This window comes from Amblyomma americanum, chromosome 8 (assembly GCF_052857255.1).
Source record: "Amblyomma americanum isolate KBUSLIRL-KWMA chromosome 8, ASM5285725v1, whole genome shotgun sequence".
Taxonomy (NCBI): domain Eukaryota; kingdom Metazoa; phylum Arthropoda; class Arachnida; order Ixodida; family Ixodidae; genus Amblyomma; species Amblyomma americanum.
The window spans coordinates 239766-266390 of record NC_135504.1 but is presented as its reverse complement, the minus strand read 5'-3'; the positions used below and the strand labels follow the sequence as shown (position 1 = coordinate 266390).

General features: G+C 45.9%; 2 protein-coding genes across 2 annotated transcripts; one reads left to right on the top strand and one right to left on the bottom strand.

The window, feature by feature from the left end:
• The first annotated feature begins 226 nt into the window (after positions 1 to 226).
• LOC144100741 (uncharacterized) lies at positions 227 to 2809 on the top strand. Its single transcript, XM_077633571.1, has 4 exons — positions 227 to 348; positions 968 to 1144; positions 1326 to 1515; positions 1757 to 2809. Exons 2-4 carry the CDS (start codon positions 969 to 971, stop codon positions 2807 to 2809), a joined length of 1419 nt encoding a protein of 472 aa, XP_077489697.1. The 5' UTR covers positions 227 to 348; position 968.
• Positions 2770 to 5141, bottom strand: LOC144100742 (uncharacterized). The gene is made up of 6 exons (XM_077633572.1): positions 5023 to 5141; positions 4449 to 4653; positions 3847 to 4243; positions 3625 to 3758; positions 3503 to 3567; positions 2770 to 3297 (listed from the first exon to the last, which is right to left on the bottom strand). Exons 2-6 carry the CDS (start codon positions 4549 to 4551, stop codon positions 2896 to 2898), a joined length of 1101 nt encoding a protein of 366 aa, XP_077489698.1. The 5' UTR covers positions 4552 to 4653; positions 5023 to 5141; the 3' UTR covers positions 2770 to 2895.
• Between the last annotated feature and the right edge of the window lie 21484 nt (positions 5142 to 26625).

Genomic DNA, 26625 nt, shown 5'->3' with positions numbered 1-26625 from the left:
TCCAGTTTGTGAGGCTATAGGCTCCGTACAGTCAAGTTTGGTCACGATCCTTGCGCCACCTAGCGCCGCTCCAGCGAGTCTGTGGGCCGGCTGAATGGAAGCACCGCCGCCGTGCTCAGCTGCACCGCCTGCACGCACTTTCAGTCGCGTTGCAACGATGGCAAGCAGTAGTAGTGGCGGTGGCCTCGGCAAAAAAAATGCGAAAATAAAAAGCAGTTGTCGGTATTGCTGCGTGAAGGATTGCCATAGCCGCGAAGGACAGTTTGGCATTAAGCTGTACAGATTTCCAGGTAGGCCGTACGAAAGAGATCGACGAAAGAAGTGGATCACGGCAGTGCGGAGAATCAAGTAAGTTCTTTGTCGCATTTAACACCAGTCTTAGCGTCTTTTCAACATAGTACGTTTAGGAGTTTCATACCGCGAGTGGTAATTTTAAATGTGAACGCCTCGCCGCGCTCCGGGCGGTGAAGTTTGCGGAAGTTTTGTTCGAACCTCGTGCATATGTACCTACGCATACGTGTCATTCTCATCGCGGATATATCGCCGCACTTAACTTTCTATGGCGTATGTCCGCGCTGCATTTCTTCGATTGTACTTCTTTAGTCGCGCCTACGTACAAACTTCCTCACATGTGTGTACATACTGCACTTGCCTAGGAACGTTCGTACGGCGCACCGGGTTGGGTACGGAAGAAGTTATCGTGCATGCACATTCGCTAGGAGTGCGGTTGGCTCATGTGTCAAAGCTATTTTGGGCCCTGCAAATGGCGAAAAGTGTGGCAAACATGATAGAGCGTGCCGGTAGAACTTTTATGCGGTGTACGCAGACCACTTCTCCGTAGTGTAAACATCTTGTGTTCTGTAAAATTGCAGGCCAATTAGGGAAACATTATGCATGTATTGTCTGCCTCCGCCCTCTGTGGGTTGAGGATTTTGTGGTGTAAACAATGCTGTGTCGTCTTTTTCAGCATGGCCGACGGTTCCGAGTGGGTGCCGAATGAGAGGACAAGAATATGCTCTAAGCATTTCGTCAACGGAGAGAAGAGTACGATCGCATCGCATCCAGGGTACTACCCAACCATATTCCCGGATGCATACAGGGTCAGCCACGTCGATGCGACTAAGCAGCTTGCACGATATGAAAGGTATGAAATGTCTTTTAGCACTGTGAACCACCTATAAGAATTCAATATTTGAACTACTGTGTGCAATTCTAAGTTCAATTAGTCTGCAGAATTTGAATGCAGCTGGTAATTTTCATTATGTAACGTTCAGAAGAAGGACCACAAGGAGAATATGAATTTTCGAATGTTTCATATGCTTCAGGTTGCATAGGAGGAGGAGGGCTAGGGCATCGTCTGCCTCAGTAATGCCAAAGCAGGCATCTGCCACTGTTAGCGAAAAAGACACGGCATCAAGCACTGAAGAAGACACCTCTGAAACGGATCCCCTGAATCAAGAGCCATCCAACCTGGAGGTACTTTGCATGGCTGTTGACGCAGCACAAAAAGACGAGGTAAGCAACCGGGATGGGCATGGAAGAATGACGCTGCCATTCTTTATTTTGATGCAAAGCCGTCTCTGTGTACATGTTACATGCAGAGTTTAAGTGTGAAATTTCAGCAGCTTACTGCCTGCTCTCGTTACTGTGAATTAAAGTGTTTAACCTCTAATTTATGTATATGCATCTCACTGCAGTGCAGGTGACATAGCTGTCCAGTTTTATGACTGATACCTGTTTTTTCTTTTCTACGCAGTCTTGCCAAACCGACGACATTGCAAGATGTTCCGGCACATTTTCGGTGTTCCTGTGTTCGGCACGAGGCAATGAGGCGTGCACTCAAGTCAACCACAAAATTGTTCGCGACGCGGAAGTACAGTGCAAGCCTGCAGTGGTTTCCCGCCAGTCTGGTAGAGACAGCAGGACAGCTTGCTTCACAGGATACGACAGTGTCCAAGCATGTGCAGCTGCCATGAAGGATCTGTGCGGTGTGTCCCCCGACATATATGCCCTCCTGCTTAGCATAATGCCCCGTTCTGCTGAGCGAACTTGTGATGTGCCAATAACCGATAGGCTTGTGCTGTTTTTGATGAAGCTTAAACTTGGGATCACTTACTCATCTCTTGCAGTGCTTTTCTGCGTGTCCAGGAACACAGTCTCTCGTCATTTTAAGAGTGTTCTTAAAACACTTAGCATTGCCACGCAGAAGTGGATATATCGCCCTCCTGATCATGTCATTAGACAGACAATGCCAAATTGCTTTAAAGTTCACTACCAGGACTGCTCGATGATAATTGATTGTACAGAAGTCCGTACAGAACAACTGTACACTGTACAGCAACAGCGTGTGCTGTATTCACATTACAAAGGAGGATATACTCTGAAATTCCTCGTTGGAATCACGCCATGTGGTGCAGTCTGCTTCTGCTCAAAGGCATACGGAGGCAGGTGTTCAGATTCCTTTATTACAGTGGATTCTGGGTTTCTAGACCTAGTGCAACCAGGCGATGTTGTGATGGCCGATAAGGGGTTTCCGGGTATAAAGGCAGGCCTTGAAGAGGTACGGGCTGTATTAGTGATGCCCCCATTTTTGCATGGTCAGGACCAATTTTCTGGAAGTGAGGTGCATGAGACGTACCAAATTGCACAGGTGCGAATTCATGTGGAAAGAATTATCCAGCGCATAAAGATGTTCAACATCCTCAACACACGCATACCCACAGAGCTGATTGCAGTGATGAGCGACGTATTTCATGTCTGCTGCGTCTTGGCAAATCTCCAGCCGCCTATTATAAGCTCCGAACAGTGAGGTTTGAAGTGCTGCGCCATCTACAATCAGCAGACCTACGCTATATTCTCATTTCCACACATCTTTTTATTCAAACGAAAGGTTGATCACACTCTCGTGGACTTGACAAGGGCGGGGAGCAGCCACGTAAAGTAAAAGTCCTCCAGTGCTCGCACAGCTGAACATAGGAAGTCATCGTCTTTCTCTACAATGATGGTGATGCTTTGTTGTTCAGAATAAACAAAAAAAAAACATTCATTGAGATTACACACATACATTAACAGTTGCACCTGTGTGTAGTATCGGTGACTTGCAAGTAGCGTCAATTTGCCATTCTTGTACTTAATGTACGGCACAAATGTAATTTCCTGGTCTACATCAATTATGTCTCTGTTCCGTCTTGAAAACGGGCACTTTATCTCTAAAAGGCAAACACCCTTTGCCGTTTCAAAGAGCCCGTCAGGGCTTCCGCAAAGCCACGGCTGGGCTGTATGGACCACAAGTCCAGTCTGGAAAAAGAAATAATATTTTTCTGAAGCAAATGAAAATAGAAAAAGTACTTTTCTGAAGCGTATGTCCCACAAGTACACAATACAAATAATGCAAACGCAGACATAAAAGTGCAATGGTCATGTGCAAATATGAAAGCAATGAGGCTACCAAATGTGAAATCACAAATTTTTAAGTCAAGCAGGTTGTACACATGTAGCTTACCTCTAACACATCTGCACAAACTTTCTCCTCAAAGTTCTTGCGTGCCACTGGCTCCATTTTCATGCCTGAAAAGTAACTTTCAGTCAGCCCAACGTGCGATGTTGTGATATTGGAAAACGTACCATATGATGTGGCCTCAGAGCAAAACCCTCGACGATGCAGAATTGTCTTCAAGAGGTCTTGAGGAGGCTTCCTTGTTCTCAGTATCATGTGTGCTTGCGAACAAGTTATTCTTAATCTTCTTTCTCTGTGCCACCTGTTATAAATTTTAACAGGATAATTAGGAGATACGTTACATTGCAACTCTCCAAGATGACATATGAACAAGGAGGTGAAGCACCTACCTGTGATTATTAGCCTGCCCCTTTGTCAGTGCACATAGGTGCAGAGCACTTAAGCATTTTATGTTCTTGGCGTAGTACGCTGCCACTTCTGCTGGCATTTCTTCTTCGTACTCCTTTTTTTTAATTAATATTTTTGGAAACTTTGCTGTTACCATTAAAGAGTGCAGAGCCTTTTTTGGTTCTTGCAAAAGACTCCTGAGTTTTTCTATTTCTTCTTCAAGTAATACTTTATCTATGATATCTTGCAAGACTGTCTTGCATGCACTTTCATCATTTTCATTTTGTGCTTTCAGAATTCTAGACATTGGACATTGAATGTCAGGGAAGTGCTTTATCAGAAAGCTTGGGTCCAATGGTTTGGGAGGCTCTCCACCACCAACATGTGGGTGCTTGTTAGCTGTAAGAAAATATGCAGGTGCATTAGCTGAAATAAAGCTGGGGCATGCTTTGTGGAAACAGACTGAAAAGCACAAGCATTATTGTCTTCTACCACTGCGTAACAAGCAATAAGTTTCTGAACTAATGCCGAAATGTCGGGCAATACATAATAAAAATAGGTACATTTAACTTCCATTACTTCAGCAGTGAAATGCAATGCTTACCACCAAAAAGTTCTTCAATCGACGCTTTATCGTCCACACGGGCCTTTTTCGATGGTCTTCCCCACCTCTGCCTCTCAGATGTGCAGGAGATGTCGTCGTGCATGTTGACATGCAGCGCGACAGCCGCGCAGTGTTTGCAAGACCCTGCAGCGCCGTACCTGCAACTGCAAAGTCCAGCTTGCAGTTCGCGGTCATTCTTGTTTATCTGCGGTGAACACAATGTAAATGCAACAGTAGACACAAACTATGACCGCCAAACCAGCCACCCAACAACAAGAGAACGTTCGCACGTGATGCCCGCATATTAAGATTAATTACGTTCCCACCGCGCAATACATTTACAAACCCTCCTAAGAGACTTGAAAAACTCCACTATGCAAGGCAATCATATTCCTGAGAAGCGATGTTGCTTATTCGTGCACATGATAATGTCGCTGAAACAAGCCTCACGGAGATTTGAAAAGCGGTTCGCGAATCCACATGCTACGAACGATACAAAACGTGCACCGCCGACAGCGGGGTCCGTATTCAGCAGTGGCTGTTGCCACGTTAAAAATGCCACAACTTTACTCACGTGCAAAGAAACGTCGTAAACTTGTTTCCCTTGTTGAGAGCGGCACTTCGCCCGCACGTTGACGCCGTCAACTTCCGTCACAAAGGAAACGTGTCCAGCGTCGTACAACTTCTTCCCGCTCGTCAGAGAGGCTGGATGAAAATATTCTGCTGTACCCTTAATGGGCCTAAACCCCGCTAAAACCACCTGGGACATAGCAGAGGATCGTGCCGACCGTGGATGTAACACGAAAGCGGACGCTGGCCGTGCACACGAAGGCGAAAAGAGCAAGTGGGCAGCTTGCGCCCTGCCGCCCCCGCCGGCTCAGTAATGCGGAATCTGCCACGGCGGCGCTGAGCGCGGCGCTGCTCCGTAGCGCCCTCTGACCAGTGTACGGAGCCTATCTCGGCCTTTGACGCAGCGCGTCACATACTGCGCCACAAGGTTGCACTTTGCCACCCAGACCCCCGCGTCGCATCCGGCAAGCTCCCAAGGCCTGTCCCGTACACTGCCTTCGGACGCGCGGCATACTCTTTACTCCTGCACATCAGGATTGGTTGTGTCTTCACGGCAGACCGACGCCACCGCCTCATGGGAGAGGCCGACACAAACTGTATTGACTGCGGAGAGACAGAAACAGTTGAGCACCTGCTCTGTGAGTGCCCCGTTCATGCTAACGTGCGCTCCATAATGCGCGCCGAATACAGCAAGCTCGGCCTGCCCTCAGCCACTGCCGGCGACCCAGTCTTCCCTGAGGCATCGCCACACAAAAGGAAAGCTGCCCTGTCCGCTCTCGTCTCCTTCGTCGATGAGGCAGGCCTTCGCAGGCGCATCTAGTGTCACCCAAGTGCTTTGTGCTGCGTGCTGTGAACACAAACCTTCTGTGCATTGTGCCCCAGTGTGCTGAATTTTCACCATCGCGCGCTACATTGTGTGTGCCCGCAAACCCCTTTCCAGAGACTCTTTGGCGTCTCTACTTCCCCTCCTCCTGCACTAAGAAACATACTGTGATCAATGAGTGCATGGGTGTCTTCTGACTCACACCAGTGCGCGCTTCGCAATGTGTGCCCGCCCACTGTTTCTCGTGCCTGTGTATCGCGCTTTTCGTGCCGCATTCTGCCGTGCACTTGCCGCCCTTTCCGCCTTCTGACCCGTCCTTTATTCTATCTCTTTAACTCCCCTCCCCTAACCCTGTGCAGTGCAGCGAAGGTGTTCTCCAAGAAACAGTTGCACGTATTGGCTGTAGCATTTGAATCACAGCCTTCAATTCTTCAAGCGTTTTTTTTTTTCTGGGGTCTTCTAGACTGCTGCAGCTGCTTGATCCGCTTTCGAGTCTTTATGTGCTCCGAGGCAAATTTTGCTGCACGAGCTCTCAAGAAAGCTTTCTCCGGAGTGTCAACCTATAAAGCAGAATCAAAATTTAGTCACCTTCTACAATCACAAGCTGCTCGGTTCCAGCCACGTGTACTTTCTTCAGGGGTAACAAAAATGCAGGAGGTTCGCACTGAGGTGTAGGAAAAAAATTTCCTTTGCACTCGCCGTTGCTTGTGTTGCTGGACACCCATTTCCAAGCCGAGAGATCTGGCAGGGGCTCTCTCAGCTTGATGTGGAGGACACACACACTAAAAAATTTATTGGTTTATTGATAAAAAAAAGGCATACAAATGTTTTAAGTGTGTTAGCAAGAGTCACGGGTGTAAAATCAAGCTGATCCAGTCACTCAAGACCCCTTACCTATGCGCTGTAAATAGGTTGCAGTAATAAAAACATGCCAGAAATAAGCCATTCACATACACATGTGAAAGCTCTGGTGTTGTATGTTGTTTTCAGGTTAACCTTGCCTGCCTGCCTTACTTACCACTGCTTGTTTTCTCTTTTCTGGTGTTTGAACAGAACTCGAAGTTTGTGGAGGCAACATTCCCTGCACAGATTGATATTCAAAGGGCATTATTTGATTGCCAAGATATCCTTTGCCAGATTAAGAGAAGTATACGGTATACAGAAGATTATATTGTAGTGACAGCTTGTAATTTTGCTCACATCGTGTCCATTGTCCGAAGATTCATTTTCCTACTGAAGCTTACCTAACAGAAAAGAAATGTCACAGTATATCAGCCATAATTGATTGCCAAGATATCCTTTGCCAGATTAAGAGAAGTATACGGTATACAGAAGATTATTTTGTAGTGACAGCTTGTAATTTTGCTCACATCGTGTCCATTGTCTGAAGATTAATTTTCCTATTGAAGCTTACCTAACAGAAAAGAAATGTCACAGTATATCAGCCATAATCAGCACGCATATAATTTAAGGAATGGCAGTTAGCTTCCCCAGACAGCACATGGAAACCAAAAAGAGATAATTCTGTTGGGGTACAAACAGCAATTACCCATGTGAAAAGGTTTTTTACTTTAACAACATCTCAAACATTTTCAAACAAATTAACACCGTGGAAAAAAGAAGAATGTATAATTCACTGTGCAACTCGCAAACCGATATTCTTTTACCTCTGCAAGGCCTCTCTGCCTTGATGGGAAGCAACACTGATATTACATTCTGAATCTACTGGATATTTCTAAAGACCCCACAAAACAAAGCACTTATTTTAGTACTTTCTTTTTTATCTACGTAATGTAGCAACCAGCATTGGGAATTCAAAAACGGGAATTCTTAACATTCAGAGCTGCAACGGATATACATATGGCATGCAATGTTCCGCACCACCATGCAGGCTCTGAAATGAATTGCAGTGCATATTTATGTTTGTTTAATTCTGCGTGTGTGTGAGCAAGGTTCTCATACATGCAATAAAGCTTCAGTAAGTGGACATTGGCATAGTTGCTTTGTCACTTGCCCATAAGGCCCTGGACGCGCATTAGTAGAGGTTTTCAGCCACATAATCTCGGCGCATGCTCGCTGAGGCATAACATGTGCAATCAGGAAGAAAACAGTAGCACTGAAAATGCAAGACATTTGTCATGCAGTTGCATTTTTGTATTACAGCCGCATTGAAATTTAGTTGCTTGAGACAGTTGTTTATCATGGAAGTTTCTGCACTAAATATGCCCTAAGCCATAGCAAATATTGAACAAAAGCAGTTAATTCTGACAGGGGCATGTACCGACAGGAAAGCAGACTGTGTGCCGCTGGTAAGCACACAAAACTTTCAAGAAGAAGAATTCAACGTGCCGCATGTGCCAATTTTAGCACAGAAACTAAAATGCGGTGTACCAATTGCTTGCAGCCAAAGGCAGCTCACGTGATACCGCTCGGCAAGAAACCCTTGCAGCTCCGATGCAGTGCACATGAAAGCTCTACAAAGACTAGAAAATGTGAAAAAAATTGTAAATTGTGGGACACGTCACGAAGCGACACATTGTCGGTGAGGGACGCCGTAGTGAAGGGATCTGGATTAATTTCGACCACCCGTAAGTCTGATATTTCACAGCACAATCCTGCCTTTCGCCTTCATCGAAAGGCGCGGCCGCGTTATTGAACCCGAGTCGTCGGCTCAGTCGCCTCGAGCGCTCCTACGTACCACTGAACCGGCGCAACAGGTGTTGAAAAACTACCGATATTCCTCCAAGGATTTTCATGATATAAGCTCTCTTCGCAGCCATTCTGTTACAAAAAGCGGTCGCTCGTAATGGGCAGCGGTTGCTGGTACTGTACTGTACATCAAATATTCAGCTCCGCACTGTAGCAGTCGCGCTGCGACAATATATAACAGGCCAACTTGCAGCGAGTGAATGACGCGTCCTAAACCACTGCCCAAACTTAAGCGCGAACAGACGACGCACTCCGAAAAGTTCGGACTTGAATTTTTAATCAAGAATTACCACGCATTGCCCGAAGGTTTTATAGCAGTATAGCAGGGTCCCAGATTCACGAATTGGCAAAAAAAAAAAAAACGTCTTCGTTTACAGCGCACACTTGAACCTCCGAAAGTCGATTCCACTGTTGCACAGTTTCAACAAAAAATGAATTCGCGAACAAGTTCGTCCTGGGACGCTACTCGCAAATTTTACAAGAATGGTCATGTCGTTTAGAAGCAGCAAGACTTTCCCACGTCAATAATAATAATAATAATAATAATAATTGGTTTAGGGGAAAGGAAATGGCGCAGTATCTGTCTCATATATCGTTAGACACCTGAACAGCGCTGTCAGGGAAGGGATAAGGAGGGAGTGAAAGAAGAAATGAAGAATGAGGTGCTCTAGTGGAGGGCTCCGGAATAATTTCGACCACCTGGGGATCTTTAACGTGCACTGACATCGCACAGCACACGGGCGCCTTAGCGTTTTGCCTCCATAAAAACGCAGCCGGCACGGTCGGGTTCGAAACCGGGAACTCCGGATCAGTAGCCGAGCGCCCTAACCGCTGAGCCACCGCGGCGGGGCTTCCACGTCAAGACATTATTCATTTCTGTACAATTATCCCTGCGCCCGGCCGTACCTGCCCGAGACGAATCTTGCTGCCCTGTTGTGAATTTGCTCCAATTGCTGTGCAGTGTCCCATACAGTAGAGGCGTATTAAATAAAGGGACGAACACAGGACAGAGAAAGTTTTGTTGAGATTTGGCCCTGAAAATTCATTAGCGGGAATTGAAACAGCTTGGCAGCGCCGTAGTTACAAGCGCACATAACCGAAAAACCCGGAATACAAATTGAAGTACTCTATTCAATCCATGCGCCAACATGAGTAATGGTTGCGTTTAATTTTGCGATTAGTTTCTTTTTATAATGCAAATTAAAATGCAATTTTTGCGGGCATGTTGCTTCAGGGATATTAGCATGTCATCTCTCTTGCATAAAAGTTTGTATAACAGGTGGAGAAACCTCTATGCCTAAAATAGACGTTATCAAGAAGTTGCTGCGTTGCATGTGCCCCCTGCTAAATGTTGCATAGGTACGAATTGTCTTTAATAAAGTGTGCCACACTAACTAATGTTTTTTTATTTGCGATTAGTTTAATTTACTTCAAATAAATTAGATTTTAAGCAGGCAGAATACGAGTAAAGCTTGGACCCCTGCAGTCTGTAGGGCTGCTTCAGACAATTCAAGTTGTCATCAATCTTGCATACTACTTTGTAAAATACATGGAGAGACAAACAGGACCTACCACATGGCAAGAAGTTGTTGTTTAGCATGTGCCCTCTGTTCAAAGTTGCAAAGTTAAGTATTTTTTAAATACAATCCGCCAACGCAAATAGTGTTTGAGTTTGCTATTAATCGTTTTTTTATTACTGCAAATAAATCGTTCCTTTGGCGGGTAGATTGCTTAAGGCAATTTGGCTTGTCATCTCTCTTGAAGAGAAATTTGTATAACATATGGAGAAACAAAACTAAAATAACCCTTAGTACGAAGTTGTAGACCTGCTAGTGGCCTCTGATAAAAGTTGCAAAGGTACGTATTACCGAAAATATTGTCTGTTTTTATGTTACTATTAGTTTGTTTTTACTTATGGATACTAAAAAAGAATTTAGGCAGATAGTTACGTGGGACGTTAGTACTCCTGCTGTTAGCTGGGTTGCTTCAGACAATTAAACATCTCATATCTCTTGCATTCAACTTAATATACCAATGGAAAAACAAACACAACTTAGCACATTGCAAGAAGTTGTTGCTTTGGAAGTGCCCTCTGTTCAAAGTTGCAAAGGTAAGTTTTTTTACATCAAATCCGCCAAAGTAAATAATGCTTGCGTTTCAAAGTGCTTTAACTTGAACGGCATTTTGCAATGATAGCTACACTGGGCTACCAGTCGAGCATTTTACGGTACATGGCAGAGGCCAGTTGGGATTCAATATGGCGGAGTATCTTAAGTTGTCTCCCCCCGGCGCTGGTTTGAGACACCGAGGTCTTGTTGTTGTGTGCCGCCATCTATCGGCACGCTGCAAAACTGCGAGATTCCTCGCGCAACGTCCGGAGCATAAGACAAGCGGCGCCGTTGGTACACCTATCTATTCTTACACCGTGCTCTCGGCTGTCACCGCGCGCTGTTGCCTAACATTTATAACGCGTAATCTTTAAGCAGCGACACCACAAACTGTGTACGCTCAGTGCGCGCGGCTGTGATATTTTGTTGCAGTGGGTGCCATCCCGTGTGGGAGTGCCAGGAAACGAAGCTGCTGACCGACTCGCCAAGGCAGTCCACTCCAACCCAGCAGCTCCAGTTTGTGAGGCTATCTCGGCCTTTGACGCAGCGCGTCACATACTGCGCCACAAGGTTGCACTTTGCCACCCAGACCCCCGCGTCGCATCCGGCAAGCTCCCAAGGCCTGTCCCGTACACTGCCTTCGGACGCGCGGCATACTCTTTACTCCTGCACATCAGGATTGGTTGTGTCTTCACGGCAGACCGACGCCACCGCCTCATGGGAGAGGCCGACACAAACTGTATTGACTGCGGAGAGACAGAAACAGTTGAGCACCTGCTCTGTGAGTGCCCCGTTCATGCTAACGTGCGCTCCATAATGCGCGCCGAATACAGCAAGCTCGGCCTGCCCTCAGCCACTGCCGGCGACCCAGTCTCCCCTGAGGCATCGCCACACAAAAGGAAAGCTGCCCTGTCCGCTCTCGTCTCCTTCGTCGATGAGGCAGGCCTTCGCAGGCGCATCTAGTGTCACCCAAGTGCTTTGTGCTGCGTGCTGTGAACACAAACCTTCTGTGCATTGTGCCCCAGTGTGCTGAATTTTCACCATCGCGCGCTACATTGTGTGTGCCCGCAAACCCCTTTCCAGAGACTCTTTGGCGTCTCCACTTCCCCTCCTCCTGCACTAAGAAACATACTGTGATCAATGAGTGCATGGGTGTCTTCTGACTCACACCAGTGCGCGCTTCGCAATGTGTGCCCGCCCACTGTTTCTCTTGCCTGTGTATCGCGCTTTTCGTGCCGCATTCTGCCGTGCACTTGCCGCCCTTTCCGCCTTCTGACCCGTCCTCTATTCTATCTCTTTAACTCCCCTCCCCTAACCCTGTGCAGTGCAGCGAAGGTGTTCTCCAAGAAACAGTTGCACGTATTGGCTGTAGCATTTGAATCACAGCCTTCAATTCTTCAAGCGTTTTTTTTTTTTTCTGGGGTCTTCTAGACTGCTGCAGCTGCTTGATCCGCTTTCGAGTCTTTATGTGCTCCGAGGCAAATTTTGCTGCACGAGCTCTCAAGAAAGCTTTCTCCGGAGTGTCAACCTATAAAGCAGAATCAAAATTTAGTCACCTTCTACAATCACAAGCTGCTCGGTTCCAGCCACGTGTACTTTCTTCAGGGGTAACAAAAATGCAGGAGGTTCGCACTGAGGTGTAGGAAAAAAATTTCCTTTGCACTCGCCGTTGCTTGTGTTGCTGGACACCCATTTCCAAGCCGAGAGATCTGGCAGGGGCTCTCTCAGCTTGATGTGGAGGACACACACACTAAAAAATTTATTGGTTTATTGATAAAAAAAAGGCATACAAATGTTTTAAGTGTGTTAGCAAGAGTCACGGGTGTAAAATCAAGCTGATCCAGTCACTCAAGACCCCTTACCTATGCGCTGTAAATAGGTTGCAGTAATAAAAACATGCCAGAAATAAGCCATTCACATACACATGTGAAAGCTCTGGTGTTGTATGTTGTTTTCAGGTTAACCTTGCCTGCCTGCCTTACTTACCACTGCTTGTTTTCTCTTTTCTGGTGTTTGAACAGAACTCGAAGTTTGTGGAGGCAACATTCCCTGCACAGATTGATATTCAAAGGGCATTATTTGATTGCCAAGATATCCTTTGCCAGATTAAGAGAAGTATACGGTATACAGAAGATTATATTGTAGTGACAGCTTGTAATTTTGCTCACATCGTGTCCATTGTCCGAAGATTCATTTTCCTACTGAAGCTTACCTAACAGAAAAGAAATGTCACAGTATATCAGCCATAATTGATTGCCAAGATATCCTTTGCCAGATTAAGAGAAGTATACGGTATACAGAAGATTATTTTGTAGTGACAGCTTGTAATTTTGCTCACATCGTGTCCATTGTCTGAAGATTAATTTTCCTATTGAAGCTTACCTAACAGAAAAGAAATGTCACAGTATATCAGCCATAATCAGCACGCATATAATTTAAAGAATGGCAGTTAGCTTCCCCAGACAGCACATGGAAACCAAAAAGAGATAATTCTGTTGGGGTACAAACAGCAATTACCCATGTGAAAAGGTTTTTTACTTTAACAACATCTCAAACATTTTCAAACAAATTAACACCGTGGAAGAAAGAAGAATGTATAATTCACTGTGCAACTCGCAAACCGATATTCTTTTACCTCTGCAAGGCCTCTCTGCCTTGATGGGAAGCAACACTGATATTACATTCTGAATCTACTGGATATTTCTAAAGACCCCACAAAACAAAGCACTTATTTTAGTACTTTCTTTTTTATCTACGTAATGTAGCAACCAGCATTGGGAATTCACAAACGGGAATTCTTAACATTCAGAGCTGCAACGGATATACATATGGCATGCAATGTTCCGCACCACCATGCAGGCTCTGAAATGAATTGCAGTGCATATTTATGTTTGTTTAATTCTATGTGTGTGTGAGCAAGGTTCTCATACATGCAATAAAGCTTCAGTAAGTGGACATTGGCATAGTTGCTGTGTCACTTGCCCATAAGGCCCTGGACGCGCATTAGTAGAGGTTTTCAGCCACATAGTCTCGGTGCATGCTCGCTGAGGCATAACATGTGCAATCAGGAAGAAAACAGTAGCACTGAAAATGCAAGACATTTGTCATGCAGTTGCATTTTTGTATTACAGCCGCATTGAAATTTAGTAGCTTGAGACAGTTGTTTATCATGGAAGTTTCTGCACTAAATATGCCCTAAGCCATAGCAAATATTGAACAAAAGCAGTTAATTCTGACAGGGGCATGTACCGACAGGAAAGCAGACTGTGTGCCGCTGGTAAGCACACAAAACTTTCAAGAGGAAGAATTCAACGTGCCGCATGTGCCAATTTTAGCACAGAAACTAAAATGCGGTGTACCAATTGCTTGCAGCCAAAGGCAGCTCACGTGATACCGCGCGGCAAGAAACCCTTGCAGCTCCGATGCAGTGCACATGAAAGCTCTACAAAGACTAGAAGATGTGAAAAAAATTGTAAATTGTGGGACACGTCACGAAGCGACACATTGTCGGTGAGGGACGCCGTAGTGAAGGGATCTGGATTAATTTCGACCACCCGTAAGTCTGATATTTCACAGCACACTCCTGCCTTTCGCCTTCATCGAATGGCGCGGCCGCGTTATTGAACCCGAGTCGTCGGCTCAGTCGCCTCGAGCGCTCCTACGTACCACTGAACCGGCGCAACAGGTGTTGAAAAACTACCGATATTCCTCCAAGGATTTGCATGATATAAGCTCTCTTCGCAGCCATTCTGTTACAAAAAGCGGTCGCTCGTAATGGGCAGCGGTTGCTGGTACTGTACTGTACATCAAATATTCAGCTCCGCGCTGTAGCAGTCGCGCTGCGACAATATATAACAGGCCAACTTGCAGCGAGTGAATGAAGCGTCCTAAACCACTGCCCAAACTTAAGCGCGAACAGACGACGCACTCCGAAAAGTTCGCACTTGAATTTTTAATCAAGAATTAGCCCGCATTGCCCGAAGGTGTTATAGCAGTATAGCAGGGTCCCGTATTCACGGATTGGCAAAAAAAAAAAAAACGTCTTCGTTTACAGCGGACACTTGAACCTCCGAAAGTCGATTCCACTGTTGCACAGTTTCAACAAAAAATGAATTCGCGAACAAGTTCGTCCTGGGACGGTACTCGCAAATTTTACAAGACTGGTCATGTCGTTTAGAAGCAGCAAGACTTTTCCACGTCAATAATAATAATAATAATAATAATAATTGGTTTAGGGGAAAGGAAATGGCGCAGTATCTGTCTCATATATCGTTAGACACCTGAACAGCGCTGTAAGGGAAGGGATAAGGAGGGAGTGAAAGAAGAAATGAAGAATGAGGTGCTCTAGTGGAGGGCTCCGGAATAATTTCGACCACCTGGGGATCTTTAACGTGCACTGACATCGCACAGCACACGGGCGCCTTAGCGTTTTGCCTCCATAAAAACGCAGCCGGCACGGTCGGGTTCGAAACCGGGAACTCCGGATCAGTAGTCGAGCGCCCTAACCGCTGAGCCACCGCGGCGGGGCTTCCACTTCAAGACATTATTAATTTCTGTACAACTTTCCCTGCGCCCGGCCGTACCTGCCCGAGACGAATCTTGCTGCCCTGTTGTGAATTTGCTCCAATTGCTGTGCAGTGTCCCATACAGTAGAGGCGTATTAAATAAAGGGACGAACACAGGACAGAGAAAGTTTTGTTGAGATTTGGCCGTGAAAATTCATTAGCGGGAATTGAAACAGCTTGGCAGCGCCGTAGTTACAAGCGCACATAACCGAAAGACCCGGAATACAGATTGAAGTACTCGATTCAATCCATCCGCCAACATGAGTAATGGTTGCGTTTAATTTTGCGATTAGTTTCTTTTTATAATGCAAATTAAAATGCAATTTTTGCGGGCATGTTGCTTCAGGGAATTTAGCATGTCATCTCTCTTGCATAAAAGTTTGTATAACAGGTGGAGAAACCTCTATGCCTAAAATAGACGTTATCAAGAAGTTGCAGCGTTGCAAGTGCCCCCTGCTAAATGTTGCATAGGTACGAATTTTCTTTAATAAAGTGTGCCACACTAACTAATGTTTTTTATTTGCGATTAGTTTAATTTACTTCAAATAAATTAGATTTTAAGCAGGCAGAATACGAGTAAAGCTTGGACCCCTGCAGTCAGTAGGGCTGCTTCAGACAATTCAAGTTGTCATCAATCTTGCATACTACTTTGTAAGATACATGGAGAGACAAACAAGACCTAGCACATGGCAAGAAGTTGTTGCTTTGCATGTGCCCTCTGTTCAAAGTTGCAAAGGTAAGTATTTTTTAAATACATTCCGCCAACGCAAATAGTGTTTGAGTTTGCTATTAATCGTTTTTTTATTACTGCAAATAAATCGTTCCTTTCGCGGGTAGATTATTTAAGGCAATTTGGTTTGTCATCTCTCTTGAAGAGAAATTTGTATAACATATGGAGAAACAAAACTAAAATAACCCTTAGTACGAAGTTGTAGTCCTTCTGGTGGCCTCTGATAAAAGTTGCAAAGGTACATATTACCGAAAATATTGTCTGTTTTTATGTTACTATTAGTTTGTTTTTACTTATGGAAACTAAAAAAGAATTTAGGCAGATAGTTACGTGGGACGTTAGTACTCCTGCTGTTAGCTGGGTTGCTTCAGACAATTAAACATCTCATATCTCTTGCATTCAACTTAATATACCAATGGAAAAACAAACACAACTTAGCACATTGCAAGAAGTTGTTGCTTTGGAAGTGCCCTCTGTTCAAAGTTGCAAAGGTAAGTTTTTTTACATCAAATCCGCCAAAGTAAATAATGCTTGCGCTTCAAAGTGCTTTAACTTGAATGGCATTTTGCAATGATAGCTACACTGGGCTACCAGTCGAGCATTTTCGGTACATGGCAGAGGCCAGTTGGGATTCAATATGGCGGAGTCTGTTAAGTTGTCTCCCCCCGGCGCTGGTTTGAGACACCCAAGGCCTTGTTGTTGTTGTGTGCCGCCATCTATCAGCACGCTGCAAAACTGCGAAATTCCTCGCGCAACGTCCGGAGCATAAGACAAGCGGCGCCGTTGGTACACCTATCTATTCTTACACCGTGCTCTCGGCCGTCACCGCGCGCTGTTGCCTAATATTTATAACGCGTAATCTTTAAGCAGCGACACCACAAACTGTGTACGCTCAGTGCGCGCGGCTGTGATATTTTGTTGCAGTGGGTGGCATCCCGTGTGGGAGTGCCAGGAAACGAAGCTGCTGACCGACTCGCCAAGGCAGTCCACTCCAGCCCAGCAGCTCCAGTTTGTGAGGCTATCTCGGCCTTTGACGCAGCGCGTCACATACTGCGCCACAAGGTTGCACTTTGCCACCCAGACCCCCGCGTCGCATCCGGCAAGCTCCCAAGGCCTGTCCCGTACACTGCCTTCGGACGCGCGGCATACTCTTTACTCCTGCACATCAGGATTGGTTGTGTCTTCACGGCAGACCGACGCCACCGCCTCATGGGAGAGGCCGACACAAACTGTATTGACTGCGGAGAGACAGAAACAGTTGAGCACCTGCTCTGTGAGTGCCCCGTTCATGCTAACGTGCGCTCCATAATGCGCGCCGAATACAGCAAGCTCGGCCTGCCCTCAGCCACTGCCGGCGACCCAGTCTTCCCTGAGGCATCGCCACACAAAAGGAAAGCTGCCCTGTCCGCTCTCGTCTCCTTCGTCGATGAGGCAGGCCTTCGCAGGCGCATCTAGTGTCACCCAAGTGCTTTGTGCTGCGTGCTGTGAACACAAACCTTCTGTGCATTGTGCCCCAGTGTGCTGAATTTTCACCATCGCGCGCTACATTGTGTGTGCCCGCAAACCCCTTTCCAGAGACTCTTTGGCGTCTCTACTTCCCCTCCTCCTGCACTAAGAAACATACTGTGATCAATGAGTGCATGGGTGTCTTCTGACTCACACCAGTGCGCGCTTCGCAATGTGTGCCCGCCCACTGTTTCTCGTGCCTGTGTATCGCGCTTTTCGTGCCGCATTCTGCCGTGCACTTGCCGCCCTTTCCGCCTTCTGACCCGTCCTTTATTCTATCTCTTTAACTCCCCTCCCCTAACCCTGTGCAGTGCAGCGAAGGTGTTCTCCAAGAAACAGTTGCACGTATTGGCTGTAGCATTTGAATCACAGCCTTCAATTCTTCAAGCGTTTTTTTTTTTTTCTGGGGTCTTCTAGACTGCTGCAGCTGCTTGATCCGCTTTCGAGTCTTTATGTGCTCCGAGGCAAATTTTGCTGCACGAGCTCTCAAGAAAGCTTTCTCCGGAGTGTCAACCTATAAAGCAGAATCAAAATTTAGTCACCTTCTACAATCACAAGCTGCTCGGTTCCAGCCACGTGTACTTTCTTCAGGGGTAACAAAAATGCAGGAGGTTCGCACTGAGGTGTAGGAAAAAAATTTCCTTTGCACTCGCCGTTGCTTGTGTTGCTGGACACCCATTTCCAAGCCGAGAGATCTGGCAGGGGCTCTCTCAGCTTGATGTGGAGGACACACACACTAAAAAATTTATTGGTTTATTGATAAAAAAAAGGCATACAAATGTTTTAAGTGTGTTAGCAAGAGTCACGGGTGTAAAATCAAGCTGATCCAGTCACTCAAGACCCCTTACCTATGCGCTGTAAATAGGTTGCAGTAATAAAAACATGCCAGAAATAAGCCATTCACATACACATGTGAAAGCTCTGGTGTTGTATGTTGTTTTCAGGTTAACCTTGCCTGCCTGCCTTACTTACCACTGCTTGTTTTCTCTTTTCTGGTGTTTGAACAGAACTCGAAGTTTGTGGAGGCAACATTCCCTGCACAGATTGATATTCAAAGGGCATTATTTGATTGCCAAGATATCCTTTGCCAGATTAAGAGAAGTATACGGTATACAGAAGATTATATTGTAGTGACAGCTTGTAATTTTGCTCACATCGTGTCCATTGTCCGAAGATTCATTTTCCTACTGAAGCTTACCTAACAGAAACGAAATGTCACAGTATATCAGCCATAATTGATTGCCAAGATATCCTTTGCCAGATTAAGAGAAGTATACGGTATACAGAAGATTATTTTGTAGTGACAGCTTGTAATTTTGCTCACATCGTGTCCATTGTCTGAAGATTAATTTTCCTATTGAAGCTTACCTAACAGAAAAGAAATGTCACAGTATATCAGCCATAATCAGCACGCATATAATTTAAGGAATGGCAGTTAGCTTCCCCAGACAGCACATGGAAACCAAAAAGAGATAATTCTGTTGGGGTACAAACAGCAATTACCCATGTGAAAAGGTTTTTTACTTTAACAACATCTCAAACATTTTCAAACAAATTAACACCGTGGAAAAAAGAAGAATGTATAATTCACTGTGCAACTCGCAAACCGATATTCTTTTACCTCTGCAAGGCCTCTCTGCCTTGATGGGAAGCAACACTGATATTACATTCTGAATCTACTGGATATTTCTAAAGACCCCACAAAACAAAGCACTTATTTTAGTACTTTCTTTTTTATCTACGTAATGTAGCAACCAGCATTGGGAATTCAAAAACGGGAATTCTTAACATTCAGAGCTGCAACGGATATACATATGGCATGCAATGTTCCGCACCACCATGCAGGCTCTGAAATGAATTGCAGTGCATATTTATGTTTGTTTAATTCTGCGTGTGTGTGAGCAAGGTTCTCATACATGCAATAAAGCTTCAGTAAGTGGACATTGGCATAGTTGCTTTGTCACTTGCCCATAAGGCCCTGGACGCGCATTAGTAGAGGTTTTCAGCCACATAATCTCGGCGCATGCTCGCTGAGGCATAACATGTGCAATCAGGAAGAAAACAGTAGCACTGAAAATGCAAGACATTTGTCATGCAGTTGCATTTTTGTATTACAGCCGCATTGAAATTTAGTTGCTTGAGACAGTTGTTTATCATGGAAGTTTCTGCACTAAATATGCCCTAAGCCATAGCAAATATTGAACAAAAGCAGTTAATTCTGACAGGGGCATGTACCGACAGGAAAGCAGACTGTGTGCCGCTGGTAAGCACACAAAACTTTCAAGAAGAAGAATTCAACGTGCCGCATGTGCCAATTTTAGCACAGAAACTAAAATGCGGTGTACCAATTGCTTGCAGCCAAAGGCAGCTCACGTGATACCGCTCGGCAAGAAACCCTTGCAGCTCCGATGCAGTGCACATGAAAGCTCTACAAAGACTAGAAAATGTGAAAAAAATTGTAAATTGTGGGACACGTCACGAAGCGACACATTGTCGGTGAGGGACGCCGTAGTGAAGGGATCTGGATTAATTTCGACCACCCGTAAGTCTGATATTTCACAGCACAATCCTGCCTTTCGCCTTCATCGAAAGGCGCGGCCGCGTTATTGAACCCGAGTCGTCGGCTCAGTCGCCTCGAGCGCTCCTACGTACCACTGAACCGGCGCAACAGGTGTTGAAAAACTACCGATATTCCTCCAAGGATTTTCATGATATAAGCTCTCTTCGCAGCCATTCTGTTACAAAAAGCGGTCGCTCGTAATGGGCAGCGGTTGCTGGTACTGTACTGTACATCAAATATTCAGCTCCGCACTGTAGCAGTCGCGCTGCGACAATATATAACAGGCCAACTTGCAGCGAGTGAATGACGCGTCCTAAACCACTGCCCAAACTTAAGCGCGAACAGACGACGCACTCCGAAAAGTTCGGACTTGAATTTTTAATCAAGAATTACCACGCATTGCCCGAAGGTTTTATAGCAGTATAGCAGGGTCCCAGATTCACGAATTGGCAAAAAAAAAAAAAAAACGTCTTCGTTTACAGCGCACACTTGAACCTCCGAAAGTCGATTCCACTGTTGCACAGTTTCAACAAAAAATGAATTCGCGAACAAGTTCGTCCTGGGACGCTACTCGCAAATTTTACAAGAATGGTCATGTCGTTTAGAAGCAGCAAGACTTTCCCACGTCAATAATAATAATAATAATAATAATTGGTTTAGGGGAAAGGAAATGGCGCAGTATCTGTCTCATATATCGTTAGACACCTGAACAGCGCTGTCAGGGAAGGGATAAGGAGGGAGTGAAAGAAGAAATGAAGAATGAGGTGCTCTAGTGGAGGGCTCCGGAATAATTTCGACCACCTGGGGATCTTTAACGTGCACTGACATCGCACAGCACACGGGCGCCTTAGCGTTTTGCCTCCATAAAAACGCAGCCGGCACGGTCGGGTTCGAAACCGGGAACTCCGGATCAGTAGCCGAGCGCCCTAACCGCTGAGCCACCGCGGCGGGGCTTCCACGTCAAGACATTATTCATTTCTGTACAATTATCCCTGCGCCCGGCCGTACCTGCCCGAGACGAATCTTGCTGCCCTGTTGTGAATTTGCTCCAATTGCTGTGCAGTGTCCCATACAGTAGAGGCGTATTAAATAAAGGGACGAACACAGGACAGAGAAAGTTTTGTTGAGATTTGGCCCTGAAAATTCATTAGCGGGAATTGAAACAGCTTGGCAGCGCCGTAGTTACAAGCGCACATAACCGAAAAACCCGGAATACAAATTGAAGTACTCTATTCAATCCATGCGCCAACATGAGTAATGGTTGCGTTTAATTTTGCGATTAGTTTCTTTTTATAATGCAAATTAAAATGCAATTTTTGCGGGCATGTTGCTTCAGGGATATTAGCATGTCATCTCTCTTGCATAAAAGTTTGTATAACAGGTGGAGAAACCTCTATGCCTAAAATAGACGTTATCAAGAAGTTGCTGCGTTGCAAGTGCCCCCTGCTAAATGTTGCATAGGTACGAATTGTCTTTAATAAAGTGTGCCACACTAACTAATGTTTTTTTATTTGCGATTAGTTTAATTTACTTCAAATAAATTAGATTTTAAGCAGGCAGAATACGAGTAAAGCTTGGACCCCTGCAGTCAGTAGGGCTGCTTCAGACAATTCAAGTTGTCATCAATCTTGCATACTACTTTGTAAAATACATGGAGAGACAAACAGGACCTACCACATTGCAAGAAGTTGTTGTTTAGCATGTGCCCTCTGTTCAAAGTTGCAAAGGTAAGTATTTTTTAAATACAATCCGCCAACGCAAATAGTGTTTGAGTTTGCTATTAATCGTTTTTTTATTACTGCAAATAAATCGTTCCTTTGGCGGGTAGATTGCTTAAGGCAATTTGGCTTGTCATCTCTCTTGAAGAGAAATTTGTATAACATATGGAGAAACAAAACTAAAATAACCCTTAGTACGAAGTTGTAGACCTGCTAGTGGCCTCTGATAAAAGTTGCAAAGGTACGTATTACCGAAAATATTGTCTGTTTTTATGTTACTATTAGTTTGTTTTTACTTATGGATACTAAAAAAGAATTTAGGCAGATAGATACGTGGGACGTTAGTACTCCTGCTGTTAGCTGGGTTGCTTCAGACAATTAAACATCTCATATCTCTTGCATTCAACTTAATATACCAATGGAAAAACAAACACAACTTAGCACATTGCAAGAAGTTGTTGCTTTGGAAGTGCCCTCTGTTCAAAGTTGCAAAGGTAAGTTTTTTTACATCAAATCCGCCAAAGTAAATAATGCTTGCGTTTCAAAGTGCTTTAACTTGAACGGCATTTTGCAATGATAGCTACACTGGGCTACCAGTCGAGCATTTTACGGTACATGGCAGAGGCCAGTTGGGATTCAATATGGCGGAGTATCTTAAGTTGTCTCCCCCCGGCGCTGGTTTGAGACACCGAAGGTCTTGTTGTTGTGTGCCGCCATCTATCAGCACGCTGCAAAACTGCGAGATTCCTCGCGCAACGTCCGGAGCATAAGACAAGCGGCGCCGTTGGTACACCTATCTATTCTTACACCGTGCTCTCGGCTGTCACCGCGCGCTGTTGCCTAACATTTATAACGCGTAATCTTTAAGCAGCGACACCACAAACTGTGTACGCTCAGTGCGCGCGGCTGTGATATTTTGTTGCAGTGGGTGCCATCCCGTGTGGGAGTGCCAGGAAACGAAGCTGCTGACCGACTCGCCAAGGCAGTCCACTCCAACCCAGCAGCTCCAGTTTGTGAGGCTATCTCGGCCTTTGACGCAGCGCGTCACATACTGCGCCACAAGGTTGCACTTTGCCACCCAGACCCCCGCGTCGCATCCGGCAAGCTCCCAAGGCCTGTCCCGTACACTGCCTTCGGACGCGCGGCATACTCTTTACTCCTGCACATCAGGATTGGTTGTGTCTTCACGGCAGACCGACGCCACCGCCTCATGGGAGAGGCCGACACAAACTGTATTGACTGCGGAGAGACAGAAACAGTTGAGCACCTGCTCTGTGAGTGCCCCGTTCATGCTAACGTGCGCTCCATAATGCGCGCCGAATACAGCAAGCTCGGCCTGCCCTCTGCCACTGCCGGCGACCCAGTCTTCCCTGAGGCATCGCCACACAAAAGGAAAGCTGCCCTGTCCGCTCTCGTCTCCTTCGTCGATGAGGCAGGCCTTCGCAGGCGCATCTAGTGTCACCCAAGTGCTTTGTGCTGCGTGCTGTGAACACAAACCTTCTGTGCATTGTGCCCCAGTGTGCTGAATTTTCACCATCGCGCGCTACATTGTGTGTGCCCGCAAACCCCTTTCCAGAGACTCTTTGGCGTCTCCACTTCCCCTCCTCCTGCACTAAGAAACATACTGTGATCAATGAGTGCATGGGTGTCTTCTGACTCACACCAGTGCGCGCTTCGCAATGTGTGCCCGCCCACTGTTTCTCTTGCCTGTGTATCGCGCTTTTCGTGCCGCATTCTGCCGTGCACTTGCCGCCCTTTCCGCCTTCTGACCCGTCCTCTATTCTATCTCTTTAACTCCCCTCCCCTAACCCTGTGCAGTGCAGCGAAGGTGTTCTCCAAGAAACAGTTGCACGCCCTGCACACAAATTTTTCGCCAACAACCAGAACCACTTACGACAGTTAAAAGGCAGAGCCTTGTGACACTCCCGTGTCAGCGTGTCACCAGGCACTGCAGTGTTAAAAATGTGGTGGAAGTAACGCCAAAATTTAGGCTTAGAAAGTCGGGCCATTAGCAACGTTGTCGTTTTTGCTATGAAAAATCGGGCCACTAACAACAGCGTACTGCGTCATTATTGCAAAGGGCCAGAGAGCGGTGGGTGCGAGTAGCCCGAGTTTTTTTCTCGGTGGCGGCGAGTGGGCTTTCGAGGTGATGTGCTCGGCTTTGCCTTGCGTCTGAAAGTCGCCTCGCCTCGCCTCGCAGCGGTACGCACTCATTGACGATTTCTTCTGGATGTGTCGAATCACCGTTTAGCGGAAATTTTTCTCTTCAAAGCTAGTGCAGTGATGCGGAGCGATCGGGCTGTGCGGCACCGAGCCGTCGTTTTCTGCAGCAGCTTACTGCATCCTTTCGAACTATGCAGACACGCAGAGGCTTTCAGCGTTTTCCACGTTGCCCTGCTGTGTGTCAAAAGGAAGTTTGCGTAGCAGGCGTAGAATAACACCGAGCGGCACGCTTTTGCGATCGTATTCCTCGGCGTCGGAAGGGCTGCCGGCGGCTCTACGCCCGTGCGAGGGGAACGACTGCGGCGGGCTGCGCGCTTTCGAGGCACCTTATTTCTCAAAACCCTTAAAATAACGGTCGTCCGGCCACTGCAGCCCGCAACGGCTCAGCGCTCTGCACTTGATCCCATTGCATTCGCTCGATCTTGTGTGTCTGAAATGGATCACCTTGCGCTTTGGTGTATATATTAATTGCGCTGTACCGACTGCTGCAACGCTAAACGCTCACCGTAAAATGCTTCTCTCTGTTACGCTCGCTTATTCTCGCTGGAATTTCACTCAGAGATGTTATACGACAGTATATACCAAGCTTATAAATCCGCGTCGTCCGGAGCGCAGGTGGCCCCCCCCCCAAGTAGTATTCGCACAGTGCGAGTTTAGCACTGCAAAACTATGTATATATAGATTAAGTGAAAAACCTCTCTGAATGCGCCGCTGCCATGCGCGCGAGAGCACATGAACCCTGTACAATACGCGCGCATGCAGCTCAGCTTCAGTAGCATGGGGCTATTAATTGTTAACCCCGCAGCTACGCGGTCGGACCAAACCTAGCTCTGTCATACAGTTATTCTGCAGCATAACTTCAACGGTGCTCACCTGGTCGGTATTCTCAGTCAGCCGATAAATATCAACTTGGCTAACATATATGCGCGTTCAGAATAAACGATACAGCGTAGCCGATACGACCTAGCTGTGCAACTTGCACCACCTTTCTCAACCTTGTTTACAAATCCCCAAGATATTGCTGCAGGAACTAAGGTGGAAATGGTTCTTCTTGGTCATATAAGCAAGAGGCCCCGTTGACCTACCTTAGTCTCCACCTCTTGTTGAAAGGATTTCATCAGTTCGTGCTGGCCTGCAGGGCCTGTTTACACAGTTTTGTGCATGTCCAAATGTATAATAGTGAAAGTAGAGCAGTGACACCATGTTGCATAGTCAGAAACATTTATTTGGGCTCTTGACCAACCAATATGGCCAGTAAGCAAATATAGGAGGCATTATTTACATTATCAGCGTGCAATCAAACAATAGTTAAATATACATGGTGAATGCTATGCACAAAAAAAAAGGGGGATTCAGGGTTTACTAACCAGTCATTGACGAGTGTGAGCTGAACAAAAAATTTATCCGCAAAAACTAGCAGAGGATACAGACTGAGGACTTATGACTATTGCAAGATTAAACTACTGGCCGCAGTGCATAGCCAGAACCCTCCTGAAATGATGATAACCCCTTCCCCCTCTCTCCCAAATGATGCTCCACTGGACATGCATTCCTTTGCCTCACTGTTTCGGAAAGAAACTCGGTAGCTACATGCCCGCTACTGGCCCTTAAACTGGGTAAGCTTCCTAAAAATTAGTCGCACATGGCTATCCTGGTAGCTTTCTGTGACCTTCTTGCCTACGTGATAGAGCCTATGTTTAAAAAGCACCCTGCAATGCTCTGCACTAGAAGGACATAATGATCCTCAAGCGGAAACATGTGGCCATGAAGCTCCAGAAACAGATCTTTGCTGGAATGAAACCAAAACTTCATGCACAAAGTTAGTTAACAAAGTTCTTGATGACAGGCTTTTACCGTGCAATGGCAATCGAACAAGAGACTCAGATTTACGACAGATTTTAATTACACTCTCTCTCTGATGGGTAGCTCAGCCCTCCGCTACTTTTTCTCTGAATGAAAGAGTATGTGTCACCCTGTGGTCGAGATGCAAACAACGCTACCGCGCACTGGTCGCACAGCAGCTTAGTATGCAACTTGTGTGAAACGTAACCAGCCAGGTACGTCACTACTCTGTCTCCCCATTCAGTATTATGCTCTGGATGTGAGATACAGTCGTGATCTCTGGCTATTTGGTGCTGCGCAGCAGTGTCCGCATCCAAGATGCGCCTCCTGCCTTTTGACGCGTTTAGTGTCTCAGTTGCTGAAGCAATAATAGCACTACCGCACGACAAGATTGCTGCAGTTTCTAAAGGCAAGCAGTTCCCTGTTGCTACATCACCGAGCTCATTGTGAACTACTACTTTTCTGAAAGCAGCACGAAATTGTACAACAGTTGGGTGGTCGTTGTGGCCTCTGTGGGACCTGATAAGTCCGAAAAAAAGTTCCAGGCAGTCTTGACAAATTTTGTGTGCTTATATATATTTGAGGACTTTCTTTTCCATGACAGTGAAATTGTAGAGTGCAAGTAAGCTTTTCATACATGTGGTGAAATCTAAAAATCCCGTTTTTTGTGCCGTCTCAATCATGCTGTGGCCACTGGTAGACTTGCTCAGTGATGACAGGTAAATGATGGAGGCTCTAAACATGGCTTCAACATCTTTGAAATTTCACTCATTTAAAACTTTCTTGAATCCCTTTTGCTGTATGGACCTTCATTTCAACGCAT

Excerpts from the sequence above, each read along its gene's own strand:
- LOC144100741 (XM_077633571.1), top strand. The coding sequence starts at position 969 with ATGGCCGACGGTTCCGAGTGGGTGCCGAATGAGAGGACAAGAATATGC. Across the intron at positions 1,145-1,325 it reads CAGCTTGCACGATATGAAAG|GTTGCATAGGAGGAGGAGGG; the intron begins GTATGAAATGTC and ends CATATGCTTCAG. Across the intron at positions 1,516-1,756 it reads ACGCAGCACAAAAAGACGAG|TCTTGCCAAACCGACGACAT; the intron begins GTAAGCAACCGG and ends TTTTCTACGCAG.
- LOC144100742 (XM_077633572.1), bottom strand. The coding sequence starts at position 4,551 with ATGCACGACGACATCTCCTGCACATCTGAGAGGCAGAGGTGGGGAAGA. Across the intron at positions 3,759-3,846 it reads GGGCAGGCTAATAATCACAG|GTGGCACAGAGAAAGAAGAT; the intron begins GTAGGTGCTTCA and ends AATTTATAACAG. Across the intron at positions 3,568-3,624 it reads CTCTGAGGCCACATCATATG|GCATGAAAATGGAGCCAGTG; the intron begins GTACGTTTTCCA and ends GTTACTTTTCAG.